This window comes from Bos indicus, chromosome 10 (assembly GCF_029378745.1).
Source record: "Bos indicus isolate NIAB-ARS_2022 breed Sahiwal x Tharparkar chromosome 10, NIAB-ARS_B.indTharparkar_mat_pri_1.0, whole genome shotgun sequence".
NCBI classification, from domain to species: Eukaryota; Metazoa; Chordata; class Mammalia; order Artiodactyla; family Bovidae; genus Bos; species Bos indicus.
In genome coordinates, this window is record NC_091769.1 from 84411253 (window position 1) to 84439076 (window position 27824).

Consider the following 27824-nt stretch of genomic DNA (forward strand, 5'->3'; position numbering starts at 1 on the left):
CTGGGTGGGGAAGATTCCCTGGAGGAAGGCTTGGCAACCCACTTGCCTGGAGAATCCCCATAGACAGAGGAGTTGGCAGGCTACAGTCCATAGGGTCGCAAAGAGTCAGACATGACTGAAGCGACTTAGCATGCACACATAAAAGTTGTTAATATAGTAGAGATGTAGATTATAAATACTAATTTTGAAATACTTTATAAATAATGATTAGATAATATTTCTGTGAAATATAATAGTAGTTGTGTTTAAAATTCCAAAAATAAGAGCGAGGAGTTTCTGTACTTTCATGTTCTGTGTACTCAGTCTGGCATTGCCTTTAGATTGATATATAAACATGATTTAAAATTTTAATCCTTCATTTCATAAAAACTACTGCTTGTACCATCATCTACCTGTAAATGAAAGTGTGAAATATTTTTGTCCAGTTAACAGATTCAATAAGATAACTTGTAGTTTTGTTTCTTGGTGTGCTCAGGTTTCATTAGAAAAAAATTACTATGAAGATTATAATATATAGAGAAAATTTATTGTAGCATACTCTGTGGTTTCCATTTCATAGATAAGTTCTAAATCTGATTTGCTTTTTTAAAAAAATTTTACTTATTTTTAATTATTTTTGGCTGTGCTGGGTCTTTATTGTTGCTCATGGACTTAGTTGCTCCATGGTATGTGGGATCTTCCTGGACCAGGAATTAAACCTGTGTCCATGTATTGCAAGGCAGGTTCTTAATCACTGGACCATGAGGGAAGCCCTGATTTGCTTTCAAGAATAAAATATTTTAAAAATCTAATGTTATTTACATTTAATATATGAAGTTTATGAGAATTAAAAAAAGTTCAAGTGGTATGGATAAGAAAAATTTGTTCCCAGGAAAGGGGGAAATGTAATTTAAACTGCTTTTATGTTAATTTTCCACACTTTGTCCTTCATTTCTTCAAAGGCAAAAGAAGCTAAACGACTGAAAGAATTCTTAGAAGACTATGATGATGATAGAGATGATCCCAAATATTACAGGTGAAGAAACCTTGCTTTATGAACTCACACTATCAGTTTATTATTAGCTGTATTTTTTGCACCAGAGAGTACAAGTTCACTCAGTGGAGTGAGAAAGAATAATCTTTGAATTCGTCTTGTAATTACCCCCGTAGTCGATAATGCTGTTTTCCAGGGGTTGGGGCCTGTTGCAAAAGAATTGACAATTCTATGGATCTTCTTTGGAAGGAAGTTCATAGTAGTATTATAACAGATGAACTTTTCTTCATGCATTTTAAAGAACTTCAGTTTTTATAGCAAATTTTAACATTCCTTCGTGATTATCTAAGGTGGTCTAGAAATTTTTTGTCTTCAAGGATTTCTAGAGTGCTACGTAGTAATCTTGAGTCCCCCTCTTCCCCACTCAGTTACTTTACTATTATGATGTGAGATTTGTGAAGCCTGTCTTTTCTCTTCTCTTCCCATGGCTTTTCTCGACTTCTCTCATTCTTCTAACACTTAGGCACATGGTGAAATTGTTTGCTTTGTTCTGTTCCCTCCACTCCAAACTACTGTTTGCCTAAGGTTATGGGCATTGTTTTGATTTTTTTCTTCTCATTTTCCTGAAAGAATCTAGGTATGTAGTGAATGCATTTAATACGTATAATTTAATACACTGTAGCCAAAATCATCAAAACATTGGAGTAACACCTTATATTGAAAGAATGCCAAGGGTTTGACTTTGTAGAAAATGCAAAATAAAATTACTGAATCATAAAATAGTACGTTATATCTGAGATGTAATAAAGTGCTAGATAGAACCTCTGCTTTCTCTCAGTTATGCCCTGCTTCCTTCTGTGATTTTTTTTTTCCCCACGAGGAGAGGAACTGATTTAAATTGAACACGCATCGCTTCTCAGCCTTTTGGCTAAGATTGTGTAAATTGAACACACAAAATTATTATTAGGGATATTACTACTCCTTGTATTAATGTTTCACAATTTGGCATCCAAGAAGACAAATTATGTGTTACAGAGCTTCCCTGCGGAGTAGGCATAAAATGAGCGCATTCTTCCCTCAGAAAGCTTTTTTTTTTTTTTTTTTAACCTGTTTTAGATACTCATTTAGAATGACTTCATTCTGAGGCATGGTGATATGTGACAAGACAGTGCTTACTTATTAAGCATTAACCTGTAGAGAGCATGCTGTCTTGGGTGTTTTACAGATAGAGAGCATTAAGACAGTCTCCAGTCTCTTAGAATGCAGCTTTTAGTATGGAAAGAAATTGCTTTTGGAGATACTGTGTGTAGTTGCTGACCTTGATATTAAGTAAGGCCTCTTGTGATACGCTTTTGCAGAGGAAGTGCTCTTCAGAAAAGATTGCGTGATAGGGAAAAGGAAATGGAAGCAGATGAACGGGATAGGAAGAGAGAGAAGGAAGAGCTGGAGGAAATCAGGCAGCGTCTTCTGGCAGAAGGGCACCCAGATCCAGACGCAGAGCTCCAGCGGGTAAGATACATCCGAAACAGTGTTAAGACTGTCACATCATTTTAAGCCAGCCAACTATGATGGAGTTTACTTTATAAGGGAAATGTTTATTTTCCATGCATCTTGCTATTTTGGGGGAAGATATTAGTACTTTCTCTTTATTATGCAAGTCATCAGTATTAGTTGATTTACAGCATTATTTTCAACATCTTCTGTATGTCTTATTCCTTTATTTCTGTGAAGTATTGTTAAGTGAATGTCTTTTAATGTAACTTTATTTACAAACCTGTCCTTCCCTATATGTCATGTGACAGTAATTTTTGTAGTTCTCTTGTTGCCACCCTAAGTACTTTGATTCCAAAATAAAGATGTTTTCGTGAACAGCCTGTCATTTAAAAGGAAAAAAGGAAAACTCTGTCGTAGGACATGGCATACCGATTCTTGCTTTTAAGAATAGTATGTCATATTAGAAAAGTTTTTACTCTTAGTGTATCATGAATCTAATACTATAAATTCTTCATGTCAACTTAAAAAAAAATCTGTTATATGCTATTAACAGAAACCTTGTCTTCTTACATGTCTGTTTTATTTTTCACAATGAAATAATATTTTTTCTGTTAAGTACTTACATGAGTAAATAGAAACTTTAGACTACATAGAAGCCAGTAATGAAAAAGTGATTTCTTATCAGCCAGTTATAATCATCTTAAGTGTTTGGTTATTTTAAAAATGTTTTTACACATGTATACATACACAACCCCCCTCCCCTCCCACATACACATAAGCTTTGTAAATGGGAATATAAAGCTGTTTTCTAATTATGTAGTGTTTTCTAATGTACTTTTTTTTTTTTAATAGAAGTATGGTTCATACACAGTATTATATTAGTTTCAGGTGTTTAGCAATTTGACATTTATTATACATTATGAATTGATACGTCTAGTAACCAAGTAACCATCTGTCACCAAACCAATATTGTTATTATAACAATATTGACTGTATGCCTTATGGTGTATGTTACGTTCCCCATAAGTTTTTTTAATAACTAAAAGTTTGCACCTCTTACTCCCCTTCACCTATTTTGCCTTGATCCCCTCTGGCGGCCACCAGCTTGTTGTCTATATGTGTAAGTCTGTTTTGTTTTCTAATGTGCTTTTGCATCAGGTGTAATCTTCTACACAGAATTTCTCCAGTTTTAGCCCATGTATCTTTTATCTATCTATGGCTGTGCTGGGCTTTCTCTTGTTGGGGTGAGTGGTGACTATTCTTCAGTTGGGGTGTGCAGGTTTCTTGTTTTGGTGACTTCTCATTGTGGCTCGTGGGCTCTAGGTCACATGGGCTTAGTTGCCCCTTGGCATGTGGGTTCTTAGTTCCTGAACCGGGTACTGAACTCATGTCTCCTGCATTAGCAGGCAGATTCTTAACCACTGGACCATCAGGGAAGCCCTGCCCATGTGTCTTTTTTTCCGTACCTTCATCATCATGACAGTATTTTTAGTATTTTAAATCCTTACCATTGTAACAGTTAGGTTGAGGAACGTTATTATGTTTTAATTCTCTAAGTACCAGTGGGTTTGAATGCCATGCAGATTGTTGAGTGATCATTGTGCTTCCTTTGTGCGTTGATAGATAGATGGTGATACGCACAGACTTGAAATTTTTTTGTAGTTCACGATACATATTTTTACTTTTGTTTTTTCTGTTTTTGTTTGTTTTTATACTCAGAAAACTCACTAGTCTATTCATCCAAGTTTTTATAATACTCTCATCATGGTTATATTTTACTATGTTTTGTAGCTTCAGGGGGAGTATTCATTTTGGTATAGGACTTTGACTTCAGAATTCTCCCTTTGTGCCACTTCTTCCTTTTCCTATTTGTGACTGTACCTTCAGCCATTATCAAGAAATAAAAAATGATTATATATGACCAGGCTGAGGATTTGAGTTGCCTCTTAATGTATTGTGTGTACTAGTCTAAAATTTGTGGTTATAATTTCTTTAATAAAAATACAAAAAGACTTTTTCACTTTGAATTAGCTGACTATTAGCAGTTAACCTCTGTTTTCTCTGAAAAGTGGATATAAGCCACTGAAGAATGCTAATATATGTGAAATACTAAAAAATTTTGCAGAGTACCTAATATATGCTATAGGGTTTACAGATTCTGATTATAGAAGAGGCAATGTTTTATTCCTAGTGAAAAAGAAAAATAGAGGTTTTGTGAAATGTAAGTAAAACATAGAGTTGGTTGAACTGAAGATAGTTGGGTTTGTTTCAGTTAACCAGGTTATTTTCTGGGTTTTTAGATGGAACAAGAAGCTGAGAGGCGCAGACAACCACAGATAAAGCAAGAACCAGAATCCGAGGAAGAGGAAGAAGAAAAGCAAGAAAAAGAAGAAAAACGTGAGGAACCCATGGAAGAGGAAGAGGAGCCAGAGCAAAAACCTTGTCTCAAACCAACTCTGAGGCCCATCAGTTCTGCCCCATCTGTCTCCTCTGCCAGTGGCAATGCAACTCCCAACACTCCTGGGGATGAGTCTCCCTGTGGTATTATTATTCCTCATGAAAATTCACCAGATCAACAACAACCCGAAGAGCATAGGCCAAAAATAGGACTAAGTCTTAAACTGGGTATGTTAGCATTTTTTTTTCCTTCCTTTTTTCCTTCATTTCCCCACCCCCTTACAACTACCTCAGTTTTGCCTTAAGGAAAAAATAATATGCGCTGCTTGATAGGTAGATAGAAAAAGATTATTTAAAAATGCCTTTCTAGCTCACAATTGTTTTCATAGTTCTACTAGTGCTCCTATATCTGCAGCTGCCTCGAGTTCTGAGAAGAAGTGAAAAGTTAAATTTTCTAGCACTTGTGAGTAGTGAGTTATTTTTTACAGTTGGGATCTTTCTCTGAGATTTGTGGAAGTACATTTACACTGCGTTTGAGGGATGGTGGGTTGTATAGTGTAACATTTGAAGATTAAGTTGCTGTGCTAATACAGTGTTTTTACTATAGGTGCTTCCAATAGTCCTGGTCAACCTAATTCTGTGAAAAGAAAGAAGCTCCCAGTAGATAGTGTCTTTAACAAATTTGAGGATGAAGACAGTGATGATGTACCCCGGAAAAGGAAACTGGTTCCCTTGGATTATGGTGAAGATGATAAGAATGCTGCCAAAGGCACTGTAAACACTGAAGAAAAGCGCAAACATATTAAAAGTCTCATTGAAAAAATCCCTACAGCCAAACCTGAACTGTTTGCTTATCCCCTGGATTGGTCTATTGTGGATTCCGTGAGTAGCAAATTGTATTTCATCATTTTATGGCAAGTTTTTGGTTCTGAATATAGCACATAAACTCAGTTTAAGTAGGGTGATAATGTGGCTAGAACCTTGACATGTGCTGTGCTTAGTCACTCAGTCTTGGTCGACCCTTTGTGACCCTATGGACTGTAGCCCGCCAGGCTCCACTGTCCATGGGGATTCTCCAGGCAAGAATACTGGAGTGTTTTGCCATGCCCTTCTCCAGGGGATCTTTCCAACCCAGGGATTGAACCCAGGTCTCCTGCATTTCAGGTGGATTCTTTACCGTCTGAGCCACCAGGGAAGCTCAGAGTCTTGAGACTCAGTCAATGATAACACATGATTGTGAAAGTCTTAGTGGTACTTGAAGTCTTCATAAATGAGAAGCAAATAATTGTATCCTTATACATACTTGTTTTACTTCAACTTGTGAATGATCTTACTCCTCTATATTTTAGCTTTAAGAAAAATTAAGAGATTATATAGGCTTTTTAAGTGAGTGTAATAAAAAGCTCTTCAACTTAGTGTCCATGCTTTATTTGACAGATATTGATGGAACGACGAATTAGACCATGGATTAATAAAAAAATCATAGAATACATAGGTGAAGAAGAAGCTACGTTAGTTGATTTTGTTTGTTCTAAGGTTAGTCTTTTACTCTTTCCACCTCCAAATATTTGTTATATACTTTAAAATGTTAGAGACTTTGTAAATTGAATTTTTTGTTGGGACAAGTCATTGATAATTTAGTTTTAATTACAAGATTCATAGCCACTTAAGTGTACCCCTCTATACAATTCGAGACCCCACACCAAGTACTTTCATTTCAGAGGGTCAAAGGAGACACAGTTGCTGGCTACTACCAATTTTGCTCTCTCCTTACCCCAAGAATGCCTTGTCACCAACTTCTTGTCTTAATGGTTAGGATGTTGCTGAAGTATAGTTGAGGTTTAGTGGAGACAGCCAGTCACTTATGTCAGTTTTTTGTTAGTCATCCATTCTTTGGGAAGAAGCAAAACGGTGTCCTTCATAGCATAACAGTGGTGTTAACTGACTGATTACTGTGTGCATGGCTTCTTTCCTGGCAAGTCCTGTGTTAAGCATTTTCCAAAACTTTATCTTCTTTAAACCTCCCAAGAACCTTAGGAAGTGTAAGTTTCTAACAGTGTCCCCATTCAGTACATGAAGAAATTGAGACTTGGGGACAGATTGTGTCTTGACCGTGGTTACATAATAAGCAGTAGAGCCAAGCCTGTAAAAGTCATGCTCTTGACCACCAGGAGATACCTCATCCTTTCATTGTCCTCTGAAGGCCCAGTCTTACCTTTAATAAGATAGTTACAGGAGAAGCACTGTATTTCTACAAAGGAAGAGCTAATTGCATTTTAAGGAAATGCTATTTTTCTCTCATTATTGCTCCTTTAACATCAGGAATAGCAAATTATCTTTTCCACTTGTGATTATTGTAGCATAAACATTTGTAAGTCTGGGTTTGAATTAGAAGACAGATATGTAGTGATTAAGATCTTACGTTTTAGTGTCAAACTTTCATTGAAAAGAGAGAGATTCTGGAAATTTAGAAATTTATATAAAAATTCTTCAGTCAAAAGAAATTTTCATACTAGTTTGAGGATATATTAAAAAATCTTTTATCGTATTGTTAATGTTTTATTTTCAAATTGACATTAATTTTTTTTTCTATTAGGTTATGGCTCATAGTTCACCTCAGAGCATTTTAGATGATGTTGCCATGGTAAGAGAAAATTTATTGTTATTTATATTTTAATTTAAGATCAGTATAATCAAATTTGCTCCTCTGAATTTGATTGACTTTCTAGAACCTGTATTGGTTCTAGACTCTTTATAGGACTAAATTAAAATTTGAATATGCATTGAGAGGTTAAAGGTATTCACAGTAAGATATCATTAGACATCAGTAGAGTTAAAGTTTTCTTTATCAGTCTCTTCCTTCACCTGTCTTTAGTGTTTATGTGTGTAAATATAAATTCTGAATCTATTTCATACATTTAGAGAACATTTATTAAGTGTTAACTAGGTAGAGCAGTGTGCTTAAAAGCACAAAAAGATGGAATAACTACCCTTAAAGAACTAGCAGGGACACAGGTGTACCAATATTGATATGACAACATATTTAATATAATGGGTGTATGTAAAAAAATAATGGAGGCAGAGGAGGTAGAGCAGTTAGGTGTTGAGGGTAGTTAGAGAAATCATCACAGAAATTACCATCTAAACTGAGGCTTAAAGATTGTGTAACTCTTTTGTTACTTGGACAGGTGTCTGTTGGGTTGGTAGTAGTTCAAAGAATACAAGTGGTGAATTGGTCCAGATAATGGCAAGATGCAGAGTATGGCCATGGAAGTTTCTGGGGCAGAACAGATGTCATTGTTTAGAGTATCAACAAACTTTAAGCTGGGTTATAACACATAGAAATTGAAATTGCTGCATGTTGGGACTGGGATTGGAGAGAAATACAAGAACCAGCTGCCATAGCGCTCATTTAATGTAGATGAAAGACTAGGTATTTCCTAGACAGCTGCTGTTGGAGTGAAGGGGTGGTGTTGTGAGGTGTTATGAATGTCATTGGAGATGCTGTTTACGAGGAGAGAACCAGTGAAGATCCAGCAACTTTCCCTCTGTTGTGGAGACTTAAAGCTTTGAAAGTGAGGAACTTCCTCAGAAGGCCACAAGACTGTCAGGGTCTTCAGGGGTCACATCAGGTTTTCAGTTGAGGATGGTTAGCATAAAGTGAAATAGAGTCTAAAGGGCTGAGTGGGAACGTAGCAATGGGAAGAAGAGCCAGGGAGGAAGAAATGTCAAGCATGGTACGAGATGATAGGTGATCAGGGAAACTTTTATTTTGAGCTACAATTAAAGTTGTAAGGGAGTGGCATAGGGGGTTGCCTAACCAAAAGGAGCTCTAAAGTCAAGATATTACATGTTTAAGCACTTCATGATGTTTAAAGCCAGATAACATTAATTTTCTGCAGCCTAGCTAGCCTAATGTATCTATTTAAAATTCCTGGGGGGAAAATTGTGAAAAGCTTTTGGTTTTGTAATGCTGAGCCTCAGATGAAAGGAGAAATGTGAATAGATCCTTAAGGGTAGAATGTCCTTGGCCTTCCAGCCTTTCTTTATAGTTATCTTTCGGGTAAAGAGAGGGCTTTGTAGTTACTCCTGAGTTAAGGAATTAAAAAAAAAAAAAAAACAGGGAATTCCCTGGCAGTCTAGTAGTTAGGACTCCACAGTTTCACTCTCAAGAGCCCCAGGTTCAGCCTCTGGTTGGGGAACTGAGATGCCACAAGATGTGCAGCCAAAAAGAAAAAAACTCAGTGTTCTGGTTTGCCTTGGCAAGGATATAGTTACTGTTGGTGAAGATGGCATATGTCACTATTTTGATCAGTTGAAATAGTTTGATTTTTGGAGTATAATTAAACTACCATTTAAACACGTTGTTTTTGATTATTTTCTATTTCAGTGTTGATCATAGTGGGAGGAAACCAATTGGGCTAGTGTTGTCAGCTCGTTATGGTGATAGCTCATGGACCCTCTAAATATTTCTTGAATAAGTGAGATTGAATATTCAGCTCAAATAATAATTAGCAGTCTTTCTCAGACTGTACCTTCATGATTTTACGTAAGCTAATGAACTTGGGCTGCATTTTTGTGCATGTATTATCCAGGGTACAATTCCACGTTAGTATTGCAGCAAAGTTTTTTTTTTTTTTTTTTTGGTTGCGGGACCCCACAGTTTGAACCCACGCCCTTGGCAGTGGGAACAAGGATTCCTCTAACCCCTGGACCTCAAGGGAATTCCTGCAGCATGGTATTTTTAAATTATAGGTTAAGTCTAGCTCGTGGATGTCTGATTGAAGTTCTTTTTTTGTCATCACTGAGAAATGCTGGGAAATTTTTCAGAAAAATCAAATTTCTGGCTTGTGCTAGGTACTTACTAAGCACTCTTCAAAGCACTTGGTACATACTGTCTCTTTTAATTCCCATAGTAGAACCAGTATGACATAGCTACTGTATCCTCCGTTTTCAGATAAGAGAACGGAGACTCACTGTAATTAAGTATCCCAACCAAGAGTATGTAACTGGTAGGAGGGAGAAGTGGGATTTGAATCCCAAGTAATTTTTAATTTATTTATTTTAATTGGAGGTTAACTACTTTACAATATTGTGATGATTTTTGCCATACATTAACACTGACCCCAGGTACGCATGTGTCCCTGCCATCCTGAACCCCCCTGCCGCATCTCCTTCCCCACCCTAGCCCTCTGCAGGGCAGCAAAGGAGACACAGATGTAAAAAAACGATCATTTGATTTGCCAAGGGGAAAGGACCTTTTATTTATTCAGTAGTCTTGTGTCCCTTGGGAATGACAGTGTTTATTTTGTTTACTGTATCCCAGATGTATTCTCATTTAATATTTCAGTGTTACATGTAATAAGGGCTCAGTAAATGTTAAGATTATGAGGTTCTTGGGGAGAGGGTAAGTGAGATACTCTGTACTAAGTATTAGGTGATTATATAACTAATTTGTCTGAATGACTATATTCTTTATAACAAACATACGGTTTCCTTAGGAAATAGTTATTCAAGACATGTATAAATAAAGTAAATGCTTGTTCGTAGAGAAAAGCCTTTTTTATTCCATTTGCCTTGTTGGGAGATGCTGGTGATTGCTTTTCTTACACGTGTAACTGGCTTTTTTGTTTTTCCTTTTCTAGGTACTTGATGAAGAAGCAGAAGTTTTTATAGTCAAGATGTGGAGATTATTGATATATGAAACAGAAGCCAAGAAAATTGGTCTTGTGAAGTAAAACTCTTTTACATTAAGAGTTCCATTTCAGATTTCTTCTTTCCCATCCTTCAAAGGACTTCATTTTTTTTTTTCGTCTTCAAAGACATTTGTGAGATCTGTAATTTTTTTTTTAATGTAGAAAATGTGAATTTTTTTGTCCTCTAATTTGTTGATGCTGTGTGTACTCCCTTGGTTGTAAAGACATCTGAATCCTACCATGGTTCTCTTTATACTCACCAGGTACAAATTACTGGTATGTTTTATAAGCCGCAGCTACTGTACACACCCTATCTGATATAATCTTGTTCTGCTGATTTGTTTCTTGTAAATATTAAAATGACTCCCCAATTCTTATGCAGAATTGCACTTAATATTGAACTGTACAGGCACCAACATGAATGATTTTAAATTTAAAAAATAACCAGTCATACCTATTACCCTTACCTCCTTGATCAAAAATGGCAGGCCCTCATGATGGCATGAGATTTAGAGTGTGGAAATTAGCAGACAATCCATTCCTACTGTATCTCTGTATGGATGTGTTTGTGTGAGTGTATGTATAAAAGTCTTATTTTTTCCTAGTTTGCTTTGGAAATTTCCCTTAAACATTTCCTAATTCAAGAATAGAATTGTAAAGGAAACCTGGTATTGTGCCAATCCAGATGTCTGGGATAATTAGGTTATTACTCTCCCAGAGCATGGTATTCTCTTGTGGCAAGTAACAGTCTATTGAATGAAATGGGTTTTTCTGTTGATAGCTGGCTGTGTCAGCCTCTCCTTAAGGGAGTGTGAATCATAGTGGTTTCCCCCCCCTGATTTCGTTGTTCAGAAATGAGGCAGATCCTTAGAATCTGGAGAGCTTTATTTTATGCATTTTTTTGCACTTCATTGATCCTTAGTTTAATTTTAATGTACCCCTTTGTTTTAAAAAAGAAAGCTTCATTCAGAAACCATAAATGAAAAAAAAATCTTAAAATTATCAAAAGATAAAATTAGGCAATTTTACAGGCTAGAAAACATTTGACAAAATACTGTAGCAATTTAGCATGGCAATTTACAAAGTTTACATCTGATTTCTGAGGATAAAGTAAGTCGTTTAAAGCAGTTACCACTCATGTGTGTCTGTCAGGGGTTTATATCTTGTGTGTGTATATGCAGGCACACACCTTGTTTACTTCTCTGCTCATCAACGTTCAAAACTGTACTGATCGTGTCCTTAGAGATATACATGAGGCTTTCTTTATTATAGATCAGGACTTCACCAGGGAGCAAAATTACCCAAAAATGTACCAAGTTTTAAACAGTTCTTAACAGAAATTAGGTGCAGCTATTCCCATGTCTGAGTATTTATTTTTTAAAAAGACTGAGGGGGTGTGTTAAAAAACAAAACATAAAAAGCATAATTGAACTTGAATTACAAGATTTTTTTTTTACATCTTAAGAGGACATTTGAAAACACTGTTCTTAACATTGAACCATGATGTGCATGGTTCCATTATGTAAATATATCAAATATTAAAAATGTATATATTTGATCTTGGGGACTCATTCTTTCAGAGTCTTGTTAAATAAATGGCATCATGTTGTAATTATGCGGTGCATACTAGAAACTTAACTTGAAAATATGGGCTGAATTTTTGATGGACTGGATTTTTAAGTATTAGTACCTGAAGATGAGAAGAGGCCATTTCCCTTATTTTGGATTAATCTAGACATCTATGGAGATATAGCCCCTTTCAGTGTTAGAATATTTTAAGTTGTAGTTTCTGAAGGGAAAGTTGTAGAAACATGTTCCTTGCCATTTACAAATTAATTTGCCAGTCTTTTCTCAGATTAATCCCCCAGTGTAACTCCTTGTTCAAGCAGTTTATTATGCCTCTCTATCTTCTCTTACATATTATTGCTTCTGAGACATCATATTAGGTTGGTTTTATTTAGCCAGCATTAGCATGGAAGTTTATTCAGGTAGATTTAATTTTCCCCGCTTTGGTCTCTTCTGCTCTTTCAATCATATTTACCTTAAAAGGGCCCTCATGTGAAGCTCTTGAGGGCACATACCATATACTGCAAAATACCTCCAGTGAGATGGGTGTCAGGATCCCAGATTTATATATTAACATTTCTGCAGCAAATGATCTGATCTGACTGATCATTGAGTTAAAGACTGCTACATTAATTGTTTAATGTCAGTTCAAGTCAGATTTTGCCACAAAGCTTAAACTTCAGGGTCTTCAGAATTTTTCAGGTTTGTATGTAAAGAACCGACCATGTATAAGCATGAGAATAAGCTGGCACATTCTAGTGTCAGTAATATTACTCTTAACAAAATGTTTACTAAATCGCTTGAACTTTCTGGGTTGTCTTTACCATTTGTCCATAGATTAATTTCAAATTGGAACCCTTAGTTAATCTATATATTGCCCCTTCAAGTTGTTATAAAATTACATGAAAGTCTTGACAGCCATTCTGATGTGGCAGCTAGGAAACAAATATGCTTTTTCTGCATTTGACCCTGTAAATAAAATAATTTTAAATGTGTCCATCTGTCAACAGGAAGAAAGAAGAAAGTGGTTTTCCCAAACTTTAACATGCGCCTGAATCACCAGGGGGATCTTGTTAAAATGCAGACTTAGCAGGGGCTAGGGTGGCCCTGAGACTTTGCCTTTCTGACCAGCTCCCACATGGTGCCAGTGCTAAGTGATATAAGGACTACTTGATTGGCAGTTCAGTGTCAGTACTGGTATTTTGTCCTAACAGACTGCATAAATGCAGCTTAATTTTTTTTTCTTTTTTTCTTTTCTTTTTAAGTATATCTTAAAAACACTTTTTGAGGCAAATGATAAATGATAGGTATCATTTATATTAAGAACATAAAAGTAATCTTCCAAAAGGATGCCCAAGAATAGCTCCAATATTCGAGACTTTATTCCCAGCCAGCCTTAGAACATCTTAGAGAAGATTATGTTGTTACTCATTTCTGAATCTTATCAGAGCACTTCCTGATCTGTGATAGTAGAGGCTGATGATTATTTTGTGGAGAGTGCAGTTTCAGGTACTAATCAGGCATGGATAGTAGATATGGTGGACAAATTGAGAAAATACTGAACTCGAGTCAAATTGGACTAAATGCTATTATCATTTTTTTCTCTAATATGAAGAAAATTTAAATTTAGATAAATGCAAGCAGCTATACAATGTATATATGAAGTTTACTTACCCAGCTCTTTCATATAAGTTCTATGAATGTTTCCACTTGCTACCCAAAAACTGCTGAAAGGTTTTATGTCAAAATGGTTGTACATTTTTCCAAGTCATATTTCAGCCTTCTATTAATATGAAATTGAGAAATTGTTTTGCTTAGCAAAAGATGGTGAAATTGATTTGTGAATGCCACTAGCTATAAAAAGGTATTAGAAGGAATTCCAAATAGACTAAGAAATAATCTAAGTTTCAGGAAGAAAACTAGGAAATGTACACACAGTTTTTTTTTTTTTTTCCCCACACATATTTTTAAACCCAGGAACTATTACATTCATACTAGAAACCAAGGTGAACTTGGTATATAGTATTTTGATAAACTGTTAGATTTTTTGAATTGATTGTATTAAATTATTGAAATCTTTATTTGCATTTGAATGCGTAATTTTCATCTTTAAAGGTCCTTTGCCTTTCATTTTTATTACTTGACTCACGAAGACTAAATTAGGAATGGCAATCTAAAATATCCAGGAAGAAAATAATTTCTGTATATAAAAATGAATAAAAATTCTTTTCAAGCCGTGTTGTTTAAATGACACTCCACAAGTCTACCTACTCTGCCACATCGTGTATTAGTTGAATAAACGACTTCTAGATTCTCTTGCGGAGTAGTAGCTGGATTATTAGGGAACCCTTTTGTCTTTTTGTGTATGACATACTTGCCATTGAGGCACACTTAATATGTGCCATTCATGTTTTAAGCTAGATGGAGTGATAGACATAAATAAGTCAAAATCCCTCTAAGCTGACAGTCTAGTGGTGGAGCAAAAAATGAGGTCACTAATAGATACACAGTGTACACTATATGAACTGTCAGACTTGATGCGCTGATTTCAAGGTCGGGAGGCAAGATATAGGAGGAAGTTTCTCAGCAGAGGTGGTAATATGTAGACCTTACAAATCAAAGTTTATTTTGGGCTGTGCTGCATGGCACATGGGATTTTAGGTTCCTAACCAGGGACTGAATCTGGACCCTCAACAGTGAAAGTGTAGAATCCTAACCACTGGGTGGTCAGGAAATTCCCCAGATCCCACAGCCTTAGCTACCCACTGCAACAGTGCAACGATGTGCTTTATGTTGGATATCTAGAGGGCCTGGATATTGGATTATAATTCATGGTGTAGGTCTGCACTGTCGAGTTTAATTCATTAAAATTAAAATAGTTTTCAATTACAGTAGCCATATTTCAAGTATTCAGAAGTCAGGTGTGACTGAATTTTAAAATCCAGTTTTTTATTTGCAATATTCATATTTAAAGGTCCTCAGCAGCCATATTTAGCTAATAGCTACCAATATTGAATGGACATTACAGATTAAAGATTAGTATTTTGATTGCAGAAGTTTATTTTGGATAGGTATGGTCTTGCTAATAGCCCCCTAAAGGCAGAGGAAAGTGTTTGTTAATAAAAGTTCTCTTACAGAAAGCATTTTTAGCAAATCTTTGAAGCAAAAGTATTGTAAATTTTAAAATAGTTCTAAACAATTTTTCCTGTTTTTTTCTTGTCACAAAAGGAAAAACTACTAGAAACCATGAAGGTTCACTTTTTTTCCTTGTCAAATTAAAAACTTTGATTGTTATCGTGGGTGGAAAAGCTAGACGTGAAAGTTTCATTTTGAGTATATTCTTGAGGCAAAGTTGTCTTCTTCATAAAGGGGGTCCAGTTTCTTTGTTAAGGAAATTAGATTTAATAAAATATTGACAGTAATACAGAATTTAAGACTAAAAAATAACAAGATGAGTAAGATAAAGCCAATCCTTCGTTTTGAGCTGTTTCAATTTAAGGAGCCAGATCCTACTTTAATCCCATAGCAAATAGGGCAATAATGTATAAATAAAGACAAACTATGTGGGAAGTGATAATAAATTGGATTGCTTTGCCTTGGAATCAATAGTGTAAAGAAGTGGCCTTGGTCCTGAATTCATGGACTGCTCTAGCCTTTCTGGCTTTGAACAGCCCCTCTCCCCAAGTAGTTCTAACAGGTTTGGCATCCTGAATTTCCCATCTGCTTCATCTTTCACTGCTTATTACTGATTTTTGCCACCTTTTTTCTTTTTTTTTGGTCATCTGTTCAGACGTTTCATTCTCCCAAGTTCAGACGTTTCTGGGGAAAATACAAAAGCACAACTGCAGGTAGTCTGGACCTTCTATTATTTTTCTCATTCTTTTACTGAACTTCACTGCTTAACCACAAACACTGCACTTTTCATTGTTCTTAAATTTCCCGTGCTGGAACTTCCGTGGCGGTAACACTGCTGCTTCCACTGCAAGGGGAACAGGTTCAGTCCCTGGTGGTGGAACTAAAATCCCACATGCTGTGTGGCACAGGAAAAAAAACAAAAAACTCAAAAAACTTCGAGTGCTATGTTAGGTAGGTATGAATGAGTGGAAGTTACTTGATTCCCCCCCTTACTTAGCCAATAATTTCATGTTAACAAAATCTTAACTTTGATTTAGGCATAGTCTCCATTTCCAGCTCTCCATTTTATGATATGCATCTTGAACCTTTGCTTTCTATTCAGAAGACCTTTCCCGCTCCACTTGTCTCTGGTTTCTAACTACAGTTTGTAATTTCTTGAGCCTTGCTCAGATATTTTCATTATCTTCTTCCTTCCTTCTGTCTGGAATAAGTTTTGAAAAACACAGGAAATTAACCTTAGGTCCTCCCTTTTCCTTTTCACTACACTTGAGATTCCATAAACTAGCTTACAGTTTTATGTGCACTTCACATTTCCTAAAGTGAAAAAGTGAAGTCGCTCAGTCATGTCCGACTCTGTGACCCCATGGACTATAGCCCACCAGGCTCCATCCATGGAATTTTCTAGTCAAGTGTACTGGAGTGGGTTGCCATTTCCTTCTCCAGGGGATTTTCCAACCCAGGGATCGAACCCGGGTCTCCTGCATTGCAGGCAGATGCTTTACCGTCTGAGCCACCAGGGAATCCCAACATTTCTTAGGTCTCACTCATGTTTTTATCTTTACTTTCTACTGGTGACTGGTGATAATCCCAAATGAGACTCTGCTCTTGTAAGAGGCTACACCATAGTTTACATCTTGACACTCTGGGCATTTGCTCTCTATTGGGTCTCTTGGCGCAGTTGCCAAATCATGTCCGACTCTTTGTGACCCCATAGACTTCAGCACCAGGCTTCAATGCCCTTCACTATCTCCCGGAGTTTGCTCAGATTAATGTCCATTGAGTCGGTGATGCTATCTAACTTACTCATCCTCTGCCACCCTCTTGACTTCAGCCTTTCCCTGGGATGTCACTTTAGCCTTGTTCCTCTCAGATCAGATCAGATCAGTCGCTCAGTCGTGTCCAACTCTTTGTGACCCCATGAATCGCAGCACACCAGGCCTCCCTGTCCATCACCAACTCCCGGAGTTCACTGAGACTCACGTCCATTGAGTCAGTGATGCCATCCAGCCATCTCATCCTCTGTCGTCCCCTTGTCCTCCTGCCCCCAATCCCTCCCAGCATCAGAGTCTTTTCCAATGAGTCAACTCTTCGCATGAGGTGGCCAAAGTACTGGAGTTTCAGCTTGTTCCTCTAGTCTGTGTCTTTTTACTGGTTCTTCAGTGCTTTCTGGGTTTCTGTACACCTTAAAAGGTGAAGAAATACAGAATACTGGAGGAAAATTTATCTGTAGTCCAGTTATTCTGCCAGTGGTTGCTTTTAAAATCACTTGTTTCCTTTTTGCAGGAATGTGTTTTGCCATATGGATAAATGTCTGTTAAAGATTTGTTTATTAATTTAACAGGGTAAGAAATTTTCTGTTACACATAATGTTTATAAATTTCAATCGCATTCTGTGGTGGGTGAACCATACTTTATTGTAAGACATTTAACATTCCAATTTTTGCTATTAATAATAGTCCATGAGTATCTTTGCACAAAGTTTTTGTTTGTTCCTAAGATAGTTTGCCAGCATTTTAAGACTTTCTGCTTACATCCCAGGTTGCATTCAAAGAGATTGAACTAGTTCACAGATGGATGGGTTTTAGCCTATGCTTGTTTAACAAATGTATAGAACTGTTTTATGTGCTAAGCTATTGTTCTCAGAACTTATATGTGGACAAACAGGCAAACATTCCTACCCTTGTGAAGTTTGAGGAGGGAAGTGGGAGATGAGAACTTTAAAAATTTTACTTGGGGGGGTGTCAAACTTTTTATTTCACCAACATTCCCTGTTAATGGAAAAACAAATGCTACTTTGTTCTTAAATATAAAGTGTGTAAAACTTATTTAAATCCATTCATGTATTGGGGTGGGGAGGAGAAAGGAGTTGGGGATTGATGCTCTAGGAATACAGAGGGTTATCTTGGGAAAATGTAAGAGAAATAAAAAGTCTCATCTGGCCAGGTGCTGTTACTGATGTCATTTTCTGATTACCTGTACATTTGAACATTTCTCCATTGTTCACCTTTTGTTTTACATGATAGTAAGGGGACGACAGAGGATGAGATGGATGGATGGCATCACCGACTCAATGGACGTGAGTCTGGGTGGACTCCAGGGTTGGTGATGGACAGGGAGGCCTGATGTGCTGCAGTTCATGGGGTCGCAAAGAGTCAGACACGACTGAGCAACTGAACTGAACTGATTCATTGTTAAGGGGCTTCCCAGGTGTCCCCAGTGGTAAAGAACCTACTTGCCAGTGCAGGAGAGGTAGGACATGCGGGTTCCATCTCCCAGTTGGGAAGACTCCCTGGAGAAGGGCACAGGCAACCCACTCCAGTATTCTTACCTGGACAATCCCATGGACAGAGGAGTCCCATGGCCTACAGTCCATAGGGTCGCAAAGAGTAGGACACAACTGAGCGACTAACACACACAAGCTTTCAGATAGGTGTATGTGTGTGGTCTGCTACTTAAGGAGTTAGTTATTGGTACTGTTTTTATAGATATCTGAATGGAAAGTTGGCAGATGGCAAAAAATCAAAGGACCATAGGGCAAATCACTGTGCACCAGTTACTCTGTAACATTTGGATATTACAAAAATGAGACAGTCATGCTTTGAAAGCTTACTATCTAGGAAGATAGGTTCTTAAACTTGGAACCCAAGAATCCCAGACGATGTTTTTTAAAATGCAGTTTCTAAGGTTCTCCAAACCCACCAAAAGTCTTGATTCATTAGGGAGAGGGTGGAGGGCACAGAGGAGCTCCCCCTCGCCCGAGGTCAGGGGTGGCTGCGCGGGCACAGGAGGGCCGAGAGGACCTACTCCACGTTCAAGGTCAGGAGGAGCAGCATATGGAGATACCCCTCGTTCAAGGTAAGGAACAGCGGCTGTGCTTTGCTGGAGCAGCCTTGAAGAGATACCCCATGTCCAAGGTAAGAGAAACCCAAGTGAGACGGTAGGTGTTGCAAGAGGGCATCAGAGGGCAGACACTGAAACCATAATCACAGAAAACTACCCAATCTAATCACATGGACCAGAGCCTTGTCTAACTCATTGAAACTAAGCCATGCCATGTGGGGCCACCCAGGACTGGCGGGTCATGGTGGAGAGGTCTGACAGAATGTGGTCCACTGGAGAAGGGAATGGCAAACCACTTCAGTATTCTTGCCTTGAGGACCGCATGAACAGTATGGAAAGGCAAAATGATAGGATACTGAAAGAGGAACTCCCCAGGTCAGTAGGTGCCCAATATGCTACTGGAGATCAGTGGAGAAATAACTCCAGAAAGAATGAAGGGATGGAGCCAAAGCAAAAACAATACCTAGTTGTGGATGTGACTGGTAATAGAAGCAAGGTCTGATGCTGTAAAGAGCAATATTGCATAGGAACCTGGAATGTTAGGTCCATGAATCAAGGCAAATTGGAAGTGGTCAAACGAGATGGCAAGAGTGAACATCAACATTCTAGGAATCAGTGAACTCAAATGGACTGGAATGGGTGAATTTAACTCAGATGACCATTATATCTACTACTGTGGGCAGGAATCCCTTAGAAGAAATGGAGTAGCCATCGTGGTCAACCAAAGAGTCCAAAATGCAGTACTTGGATGCAATCTCAAAAACGACAGAATGATCTCTCTTCGTTTCCAAGGAAAACCATTCAGTATCACAGTAATCCAAGCCGATGCCCCAACCAGTAACGCTGAAGAAGCTGAAGTTGAACAGTTCTATGAAGACCTACAAGACTTTTTAGACTAACACCCAAAAAAGATGTCCTTTTCATTATAGGGGACTGGAATGCAAAAGTAGGAAGTCAAACATCTGGGGTAACAGGCAAATTTGGCTTTGGAATACAGAATGAAGCAGGGCAAAGGCTAATAAAGTTTTGCCGAGAGAACGCACTGGTCATAGCAAACACCCTCTTCCAACAACACAAGAGAAGACTCTACACATGGACATCACCAGATGGTCAACACCGAAATCAGATTGATTATGTTCTTTGCAGCCAAAGATGGAGAAGCTCTATACAGTCAGCAAAAACAAGACCAGGAGCTAACTGTGGCTCAGACCATGAACTCCTTATTGCCAAATTCAGACTTAAATTGAAAGTAGGGAAAATCACTAGACCATTCAGGTATGACCTAAATCAAATCCCTTATGATTATACAGTGGAAGTGAGAAATAGATTTAAGGGACTGGATCTGATGGATAGAGTGCCTGATGAACTATGGACGGAGGTTCGTGACATTGTACAGGAGACGGATCAAGACCATTCCCATGGAAAAGAAATGCAAAAAAGCAAAATGGCTGTCTAAGGAGGCCTTACAAATAGCTATGAAAAGAAGAGAAGTGACAAGCAAAGGAGAAAAGGAAAGACATACGCATCTGAATGCAGAGTTCCAAAGAATACAATGAGAGATAAGAAAGCCTTCCTCAGCGATCAATGCAGAGAAATAGAGGCAAACAACAGAATGGGAAAGACTAGAGATCTCTTCAAGAAAATTAGAGGTACCAAGGGAACATTTCATGCAAAGATGGGCTCGATAAAGGACAAATGGCATGGACCTAACAGAAGCAGAAGATATTAAGAACAGGTGGCAAGAATACACAGAAGAACTGTACAAAAAAGATCTTCACGACCAAGATAATCACGATGGTGTGATCACTGACCTAGAGCCAGACATCCTGGAATGTGAAGTCAAGTGGGCCTTAGAAAGCATCACTACAAACAAAGGTAGTGGAGGTGACGGAATTCCAGTTGAGCTATTTGAAATCCTGAAAGACGATGCTGTGAAAGTGATGCACTCAATATGCCAGCAAATTTGGAAAACTCAGCAGTGGCCACAGGACTGGAAAAGGTCAGTTTTCATTCCAATCCCAAATAAAGGCAATGCCAAAGAATGCTCAAACTACTGCACAATTGCACTCATTTCACACGCTAGTAAAGTAATGCTCAAAATTCTCCAAGCCAGGCTTCAGCAATACGTGAACCGTGAACTTCCAGATGTTCAAGCTGATTTTAGAAAAGGCAGAGGAACCAGAAATCAAATTGCCAACACCTGCTGGATCATGGAAAAAGCAAGAGAGTTCCAGAAAAACATCTATTTCTGCTTTATTGACTATGCCAAAGCCTTTGTGTGGATCACAATAAACCGGAAAATTCTGAAAGAGATGGGAATACCAGAGCACCTGACCTGCCTCTTGAGAAACCTGTATGCAGGTCAGGAAGCAACAGTTAGAACTGGACATGGAACAACCGACTGGTTCCAAATAGGAAAAGGAGTACATCAAGGCTGTATATTGTCACCCTGCTTATTTAACTTCTATGCAGAGTACATCATGAGAAACGCTGGGCTGGAAGAAGCACAAGCTGGAATCAAGATTGCCAGGAGGAATATCAATAACCTCAGATATGCAGATGATACCACCCTTATGGCAGAAAGTGAAGAGGAACTAAAAAGCCTCTTGATGAAAGTGAAAGAGGAGAGTGAAAAAGTTGGCTTAAAGCTCAACATTCAGAAAACTAAGATCATGGCATCTGGTCCCATCACTTCATGGCAAATAGATGGGGAAACAGTGGAAACAGTGTCAGACTTTATTTTTCTGGGCTCCAAAATCACTGCAGATGGTGACTGCAGCCATGAAATTAAAAGACACTCCTTGGAAGGAAAGTTATGACCAACCTAGATAGCATATTCAAAAGCAGAGATATTACTTTGCCAACAAAGGTCTGTCTAGTCAAGGCTATGGTTTTTCCAGTGGTCATGTATGGATGTGAGAGTTGGACTGTGAAGAAAGCTGAGCGCCGAAGAATTGATGCTTTTGAACTGTGGTTTTGGGGAAGACTCTTGAGAGTCCCTTGGACTGCAAGGAGATCCAACCAGTCCATTCTAAAGGAGATCAGTCCTGGGTGTTCATTGGAAGGACTGATACTGAGGCTGAAACTCCAATACTTTGGCTACCTCATGCAAAGAGTTGACTCATTGGAAAAGATCCTGATGCTGGGAGGGATTGGGGGCAGGAGGAGATGGGGACGACAGAGGATGAGATGGCTGGATGGCATCACCAACTCGATGGACATGAGTTTGAGTGAACTCCGGGAGTTGGTGATGGACAGGGAGGCCTATTCATGAGGTCGCAAAGAGTCGGACACGACTGAGCAACTGAACTGAACTGGAGGGCACAGGGATTTACAATTTATCTTTTCCTTTTGATTGTGGTGCCGCTGATTTGCATTGAGAAACGCTATGCAAATAGGTCCTGTAGAGAAATGAAAGAAACCTTAGATTTAACGTACTATCACTTGTAGGCCGGGAGAAGCACACACTAGGTCTAGTTTACGTAGCAATCTTGATCCTCAGCTCAGGAGCAGCTCTAATCTGATAACCCCCGCCCCGCGCTGGCGCCCACGGGGACGGGGGTTGGTGAGCCTGGGGCGGGGTCAGAAGCCGGACTGGAGCGCCAGGTCCCCCGCCTCAATCGCCACCACCGGAAGCTCCACCCCTCCCCCTGGGACCCGCCTCTCCGCCGCTGGGGCCCCTCTAAGGCCACGCCCCTCGGCGGGCGGGTCACCAACGACGCCCGGGCCGGAAGTGACGGCACCGGTGAAGCCTTTTGGGTGGGACCTGGGTCATCAGCTCCAAAGGCCGCGATTTCACATCGGAAACAAAATAGCGGATGCTCGGGAAGGAACCTCGGCTGCTAGAGGCCGGTGGTGGTGGCGGTGAGGAAAGGGTAGGTTCCCGAAGGGGAGTTGGGGGTGACAGGAACGCGCCTCACATCCGGTGCCAGTACGGGCGGCTGCGGGCAGGGCCGGGCCCTTTGTCGCCATCCGGGCCACGGAGCCGGTGTCCTCGAGGATGAGGCGCGGGGCGCGGTCGGGCGGGGACCGAGGAACCTCATGTGGGGACCCAGGAGGGGCGGCCCGTTTCTCGGGCGCCGTGCGCGGCGCGCAGTCCGGTTGAAGAGAGTCCCCCTCAGCCTTGGTTTGGAAGTGCTGGTTTCCCGAAGACAGCTGGGCGCAGGTGCTTTGGCCAGGGATTGACCGTCTTGCCTGGAGTTGGAGCGAGAGAAAAGAGGAAGCGCCTTGCGCTGGGTCTTGTTGAGCAACTGGTGAAACTCCACGCCTCGTCCCCTGAGTGTGTCCTTGTCCAGGGGAAGCGAGTGGCACTCGGCTAATTTCCTTCTGTCTCAGTTCGAGGCGGAAAACACCGGGGTCTGATGCTTTTGCTTTAATTTGGACTGTCGCGAGGCTTATATGTCCAGTGCTTTGCCCGTATTTTAGATACTTGGCTTTTTGATCCCGCAGATTCCTTTCACATAAGTGTCTGCTTCTCTGGTAGAAAAGTCAACTTAATGATTTTACAAGGGTTGTTTGCCTGCTTTGGACAAGAGGATAAAGCGTTCAAGGTTTACTATGGGAGATAAGAATGGCAGGCAAATCACTATATGGCAGAGCACGTTGTAAAAGTCATAAATATTCTCTCAAGTTTGAGGCAGGTGGAGATTACATCTGGTTAAAGGCATCTTGTTACTTGAGTTATTTTGCACCATGGAAAGTTTTCACCCTCGGAGTTGAATTGAGGAGGGCATTATATCAGAGGGTGTATTACGAAGAGCGGCACTCTGGATTCGAAGCGTCCGGTACCCAGTGTGCACTTTAAATCACTCTTATGAAGGAGGATAAAAACAGGAACGAGATTGGGAGCCGATTGCATTTGGCTGATTCAGTCACCTGCCAAAGCCAGTTTCAATTCTTTTACTCATTTACAGAGTTCTGCCAACGTAAACCCCCTCCCACCTCCATTTATTAACAAGCCCTTAACAATGAAAAAGAAGCTTATTTATTGAATGCATGGATTTCCTCCCTCCTCTCTCCAGAGAAAAGTAGATGATAGAAGCGCTATCTAACATCTGTTTTTACATTCGTCGGCTCATCTTCCTTGGGTAAATAGTTATCACAACTCTGGGCATAACTTTCCTCGGAGTGGATACGGTGTGGTGCTGAATTTTAAGTTAGTGGCTGCCTCTGGTCCTAGACTGCTGCGTGAATTTCCATTTGGGAGAACTGGAGGATTGGAGTTGGTCTCTGAGAATCATTCCAGCAGGAAAGAGAAAGTTTGTCTGTCAGCAAGGCTTTTGTGGTCCCCTTCCCCTCCCTCACAAAGGGATCCAGGTTCCCTCTGCTTCTGCTCTCCCACTGCTTTACCTCAGATTTCAGGGAGAGACTTGTTTCTTTTGGATGTATTCTGAAAAATTAATAGTGCCTCTCCTTTGTGTGATCAATTCCAGGCAGATTTGGAAGGTGTTTTGAGCTTTGCTCTTAATAAGTTTTGTGACAAGAACTTTGCCTTAGGTACGTAAGGTCTAGAATGAGTGAGAGATTTGAGGTGACTTTTGCATGAACCGGGTGGGATATAATGAAAATTTGGCCTTTGGTGGTGACAGAGACTTAGAAAGGAGGAAAACTATGAAAAGGATATGACTGGCCAATTGGGAAGCAAGGAGTAAAAGATGAAGTTGACTAGGAGGCTTTGTTTAGAAAATGGGGGAAACACTCACAGGAATAAGAAAGCTAGGAGCAAAAGAGCGTCTGGAAGAGGAGAAATCGGTTTGAAAGTATCACTTTTCACGTGCCAGTAGTTGAAATATCCGTGGACAGGCCTGGAGATGTAAGCATAAGTAGCCTTACCAGTTGATTTTGAAACAGTGGAGGAGAAGCCTGAGAAAAGGAGGGGGACAAGGAGGCCCAGGCAGAGCCTAGGAACACTTATAATGAGAGGGTGGAAGAGGATAAGGAGCCAGCTGAGGGGAATGAGTGGTGGGAGGAGAATCTCCCCGATGCAGTGTCACTAAACTGAGGAAGGGAGGGAAGCTTCAGGAAGGAAAAGGTTGTCAGGGATTTTCAATATTAAGCCTGTTTGTCGGAGAAAGAGCTGAAGCTTTAGAATAGCACTGTCCAATAGAAACATCACTTGAGAGCTACAAAGGTCAGTTTTAAGTTTTCTGATGAGCAAATTTTTTAAAGATAGAAATAGGTGAAGTTAATTTGAATAATGTATTTTATATAACTCAGTACAGCTAAATAATTTTATTTCAACATGTTATTAATGTAAAAACATTCTTCTCTGTCTTCCCCTCTAGATAGTAAGCACCTTAAGTGACCAGAAGCATCATCGGATGCACTAGCACCCCTCGTACCTACAGTGTGTGGTTGTGTAGAAGAATCCCAACAAGTGTTTGTTGATTAAAGGGTATTCGTGTTTGGCTATGCCTTGTACAGTTCCTTAAGGTGATCTAAGCGAACAAGAGAATGCATTGCTGAGAATAGTCAATGATTTACAAATTAACTGTGAATAGTCCTTTTCTTTGTTAAAGATTAGTTATGTTCTTCCATTTCCACAACAGATTTTCCACAATGACTCATTGTAATTACATCTTCCATGTAGAGTTACTGAAATGAAATTTGAGAGGAAAAGAATCTCTTTAACTATATAAGTAATAATACAGGACCATGGTCCCATATCCACAGTTCTCAAGTCCAAAAGCTCCTAAATCATTTGACGGCAAACTCTAACCTGAACCTCTTTATGTAATTTAGGACTTCTTATATATTTCACTACATATTTATTAGTGTGTTTGATTTTGTGGCTCTATCTAATACCCTGGGGGAGCATTATAAATCATGGCATTTGCCTCCTGTTGCAGTGCGGGAGACCTGGGTTCGATCCCTGGATTGGGAAGATCCCCTGGAGAAGGGAAAGGCTACCCACTCCAGTATTTTGGCCTGGAGAATTCCATGGACTGTATAGTCCATGGGGTCGCAGAGTCAGACACTTCTGAGCGACTTTCACTTTGAACTTTACAAAATCCAAAAAATATATAAATTCTAAACCTGTTTAGTCCTAAGGGTTTCAGATAAAAGATTTTACGTTTATGTCGTCGTTCATTTTTTATTGCACCTTCTGAGCCCACATAACCATTATTATTTAAAGACAACCATGATAACTCTACATAGTAGACCTCCCCCAAACTCAGTGCCTTAAAGCGTTAGCTCTCACTCTTCTTAAAGGTGACAGCTAGGGCAGTTCTGCTTTGCCCTTCTTGTTCTGGGGCAGTGGCTACCCAAATAAGTTCTTGAGGGGACAGCAGAAGTACAGGAAGGCAGGGCCCCCTGCACAAGCACAGTTTTAACTATTTGTGCTGCATCTGTCAAGATCCCATGACCAAAAGAAGTTGTTGTGTTGAGCCCAAAGGCATGGAGTGGGTAGTAGACTGCACTCACCTTGAGGCCAAAGCAACTCACAGAACCAAGCTCAGCATCCTTTCTTGGGCATGTTGGGGGAGGGAGTGAATATATGCTAAAAAATAATCTAATCTACCACAAATGGTTCACAGTAGAGTAGGAAGGAAGGAAGCAGGGGGGAAGAATCACCAAATTGGATATGTCACTGTGTTTGCTCTTTTTAGGGCCTGTCACCTTCACGAAGCCTCTTGTGGGACTGTGGAGATTGTTTGCTCCCTAATCTCTTAAAATTGAGAGTCTTTCTAGGCTGTATTCCTGATGTTTTAGATTAATTTTAAATTATTAATTTTAGTTTGTTACCTTGGGATGTAGTGAGAGACAGAAAGATACTTTTCTGTTGGTATGTCCCTAAATGAATTTTTAATAAGCTTCTTTTTGGGATTTCAAGCACTGGTCCTGTGATACTTTTTAAAGTGCTGATGGATAGAAGGTTTTCTGGTTAGATAGATTTTTCTGTTCAGCACATCAAAACTTCAAGATTATCTGTATTCTCCTGGGGCTTTTAGTCTTTGTGTATAATAGAAATTACAGCTGCCCATCAGAAAAGGATTTCTTTTTCCTTTTATCTGATTGAGCAAGTGTTTTGAGAAAAAGGAAATGAATAGCAGTGAATTCAAGTGTTGTGCTTTATCAGCCTCAGAAAATCTTTAGCAGATGGCCAGAGAGAAAACACCAAAATCTACTTACATCCCACTCCCTCTGCAATTCAGGTCATGTGAAAGATCCTCACTTCCCAACAACTGTCTTTTCTTGTTCTCAGGGCACTGTTCGTAATGTTCTAAGGTCCAGTAGTGTCTTTTTGCCACGCTGCTGGGACAGTGGGTCATTGGCCTTCTCCATGCAGTCATCAATTGTTTTCAGCTGTTACTGGCCCTGAATCAAATCTAGCTTTGCCTGCCCCTTCGTACCAACAATGTTTGATTGTTCTCCAGGCCTGACTGGAGACCTTGCTAGCCCTGTTGCCTACCTCCATTTCCTGCTGCTGCTGCTGCTGCTGCTAAGTCGCTTCAGTCGTGTCCGACTCTGTGTGACCCCATAGACGGCAGACCACCAGGCTCCGCCGTCCCTGGGATTCTCCAGGCAAGAACACTGGAGTGGGTTGCCATTTCCTCCTCCAATGCATGAAAGTGAAAAGGGAAAGAGAAGTCGCTCATTTGTGTCCGACTCTTAGCTACCCCATGGACTGCAGCCCACCAGGCTCCTCTGTCCATGGGATTTTCCAGGCAAGAGTACTGGAGTGGGGTGCCATTGCCTTCTCCCCTCCACTTCCTACTGAA

The 27824-nt window shown here is 39.6% G+C and overlaps 2 protein-coding genes across 6 annotated transcripts in view; both read left to right on the forward strand.

Annotated features, from left to right (window-relative positions):
• RBM25 (RNA binding motif protein 25) overlaps positions 1–18201 on the forward strand; it is a 53537-nt gene extending 35336 nt beyond the window's left edge. For both annotated transcript variants that reach the window (XM_019969172.2, XM_070797819.1), the window contains exons 13-19: positions 942–1015; positions 2332–2482; positions 4768–5092; positions 5472–5746; positions 6302–6400; positions 7461–7508; positions 10510–18201. In XM_019969172.2, the coding sequence (XP_019824731.2) occupies positions 942–1015; positions 2332–2482; positions 4768–5092; positions 5472–5746; positions 6302–6400; positions 7461–7508; positions 10510–10602 (1065 nt within the window). In that variant the 3' untranslated portion in view covers positions 10603–18201. The remainder of the gene's footprint in view (positions 1–941; positions 1016–2331; positions 2483–4767; positions 5093–5471; positions 5747–6301; positions 6401–7460; positions 7509–10509) is intronic.
• A 4615-nt stretch (positions 18202–22816) lies between these two features.
• PSEN1 (presenilin 1) overlaps positions 22817–27824 on the forward strand; it is a 67146-nt gene continuing 62138 nt past the window's right edge. For all 4 annotated transcript variants that reach the window (XM_019969173.2, XM_019969176.2, XM_019969175.2 and 1 more), the window contains exon 1: positions 22817–22976. The gene's annotated coding sequence lies outside the window, so the exon portion shown is untranslated. The remainder of the gene's footprint in view (positions 22977–27824) is intronic.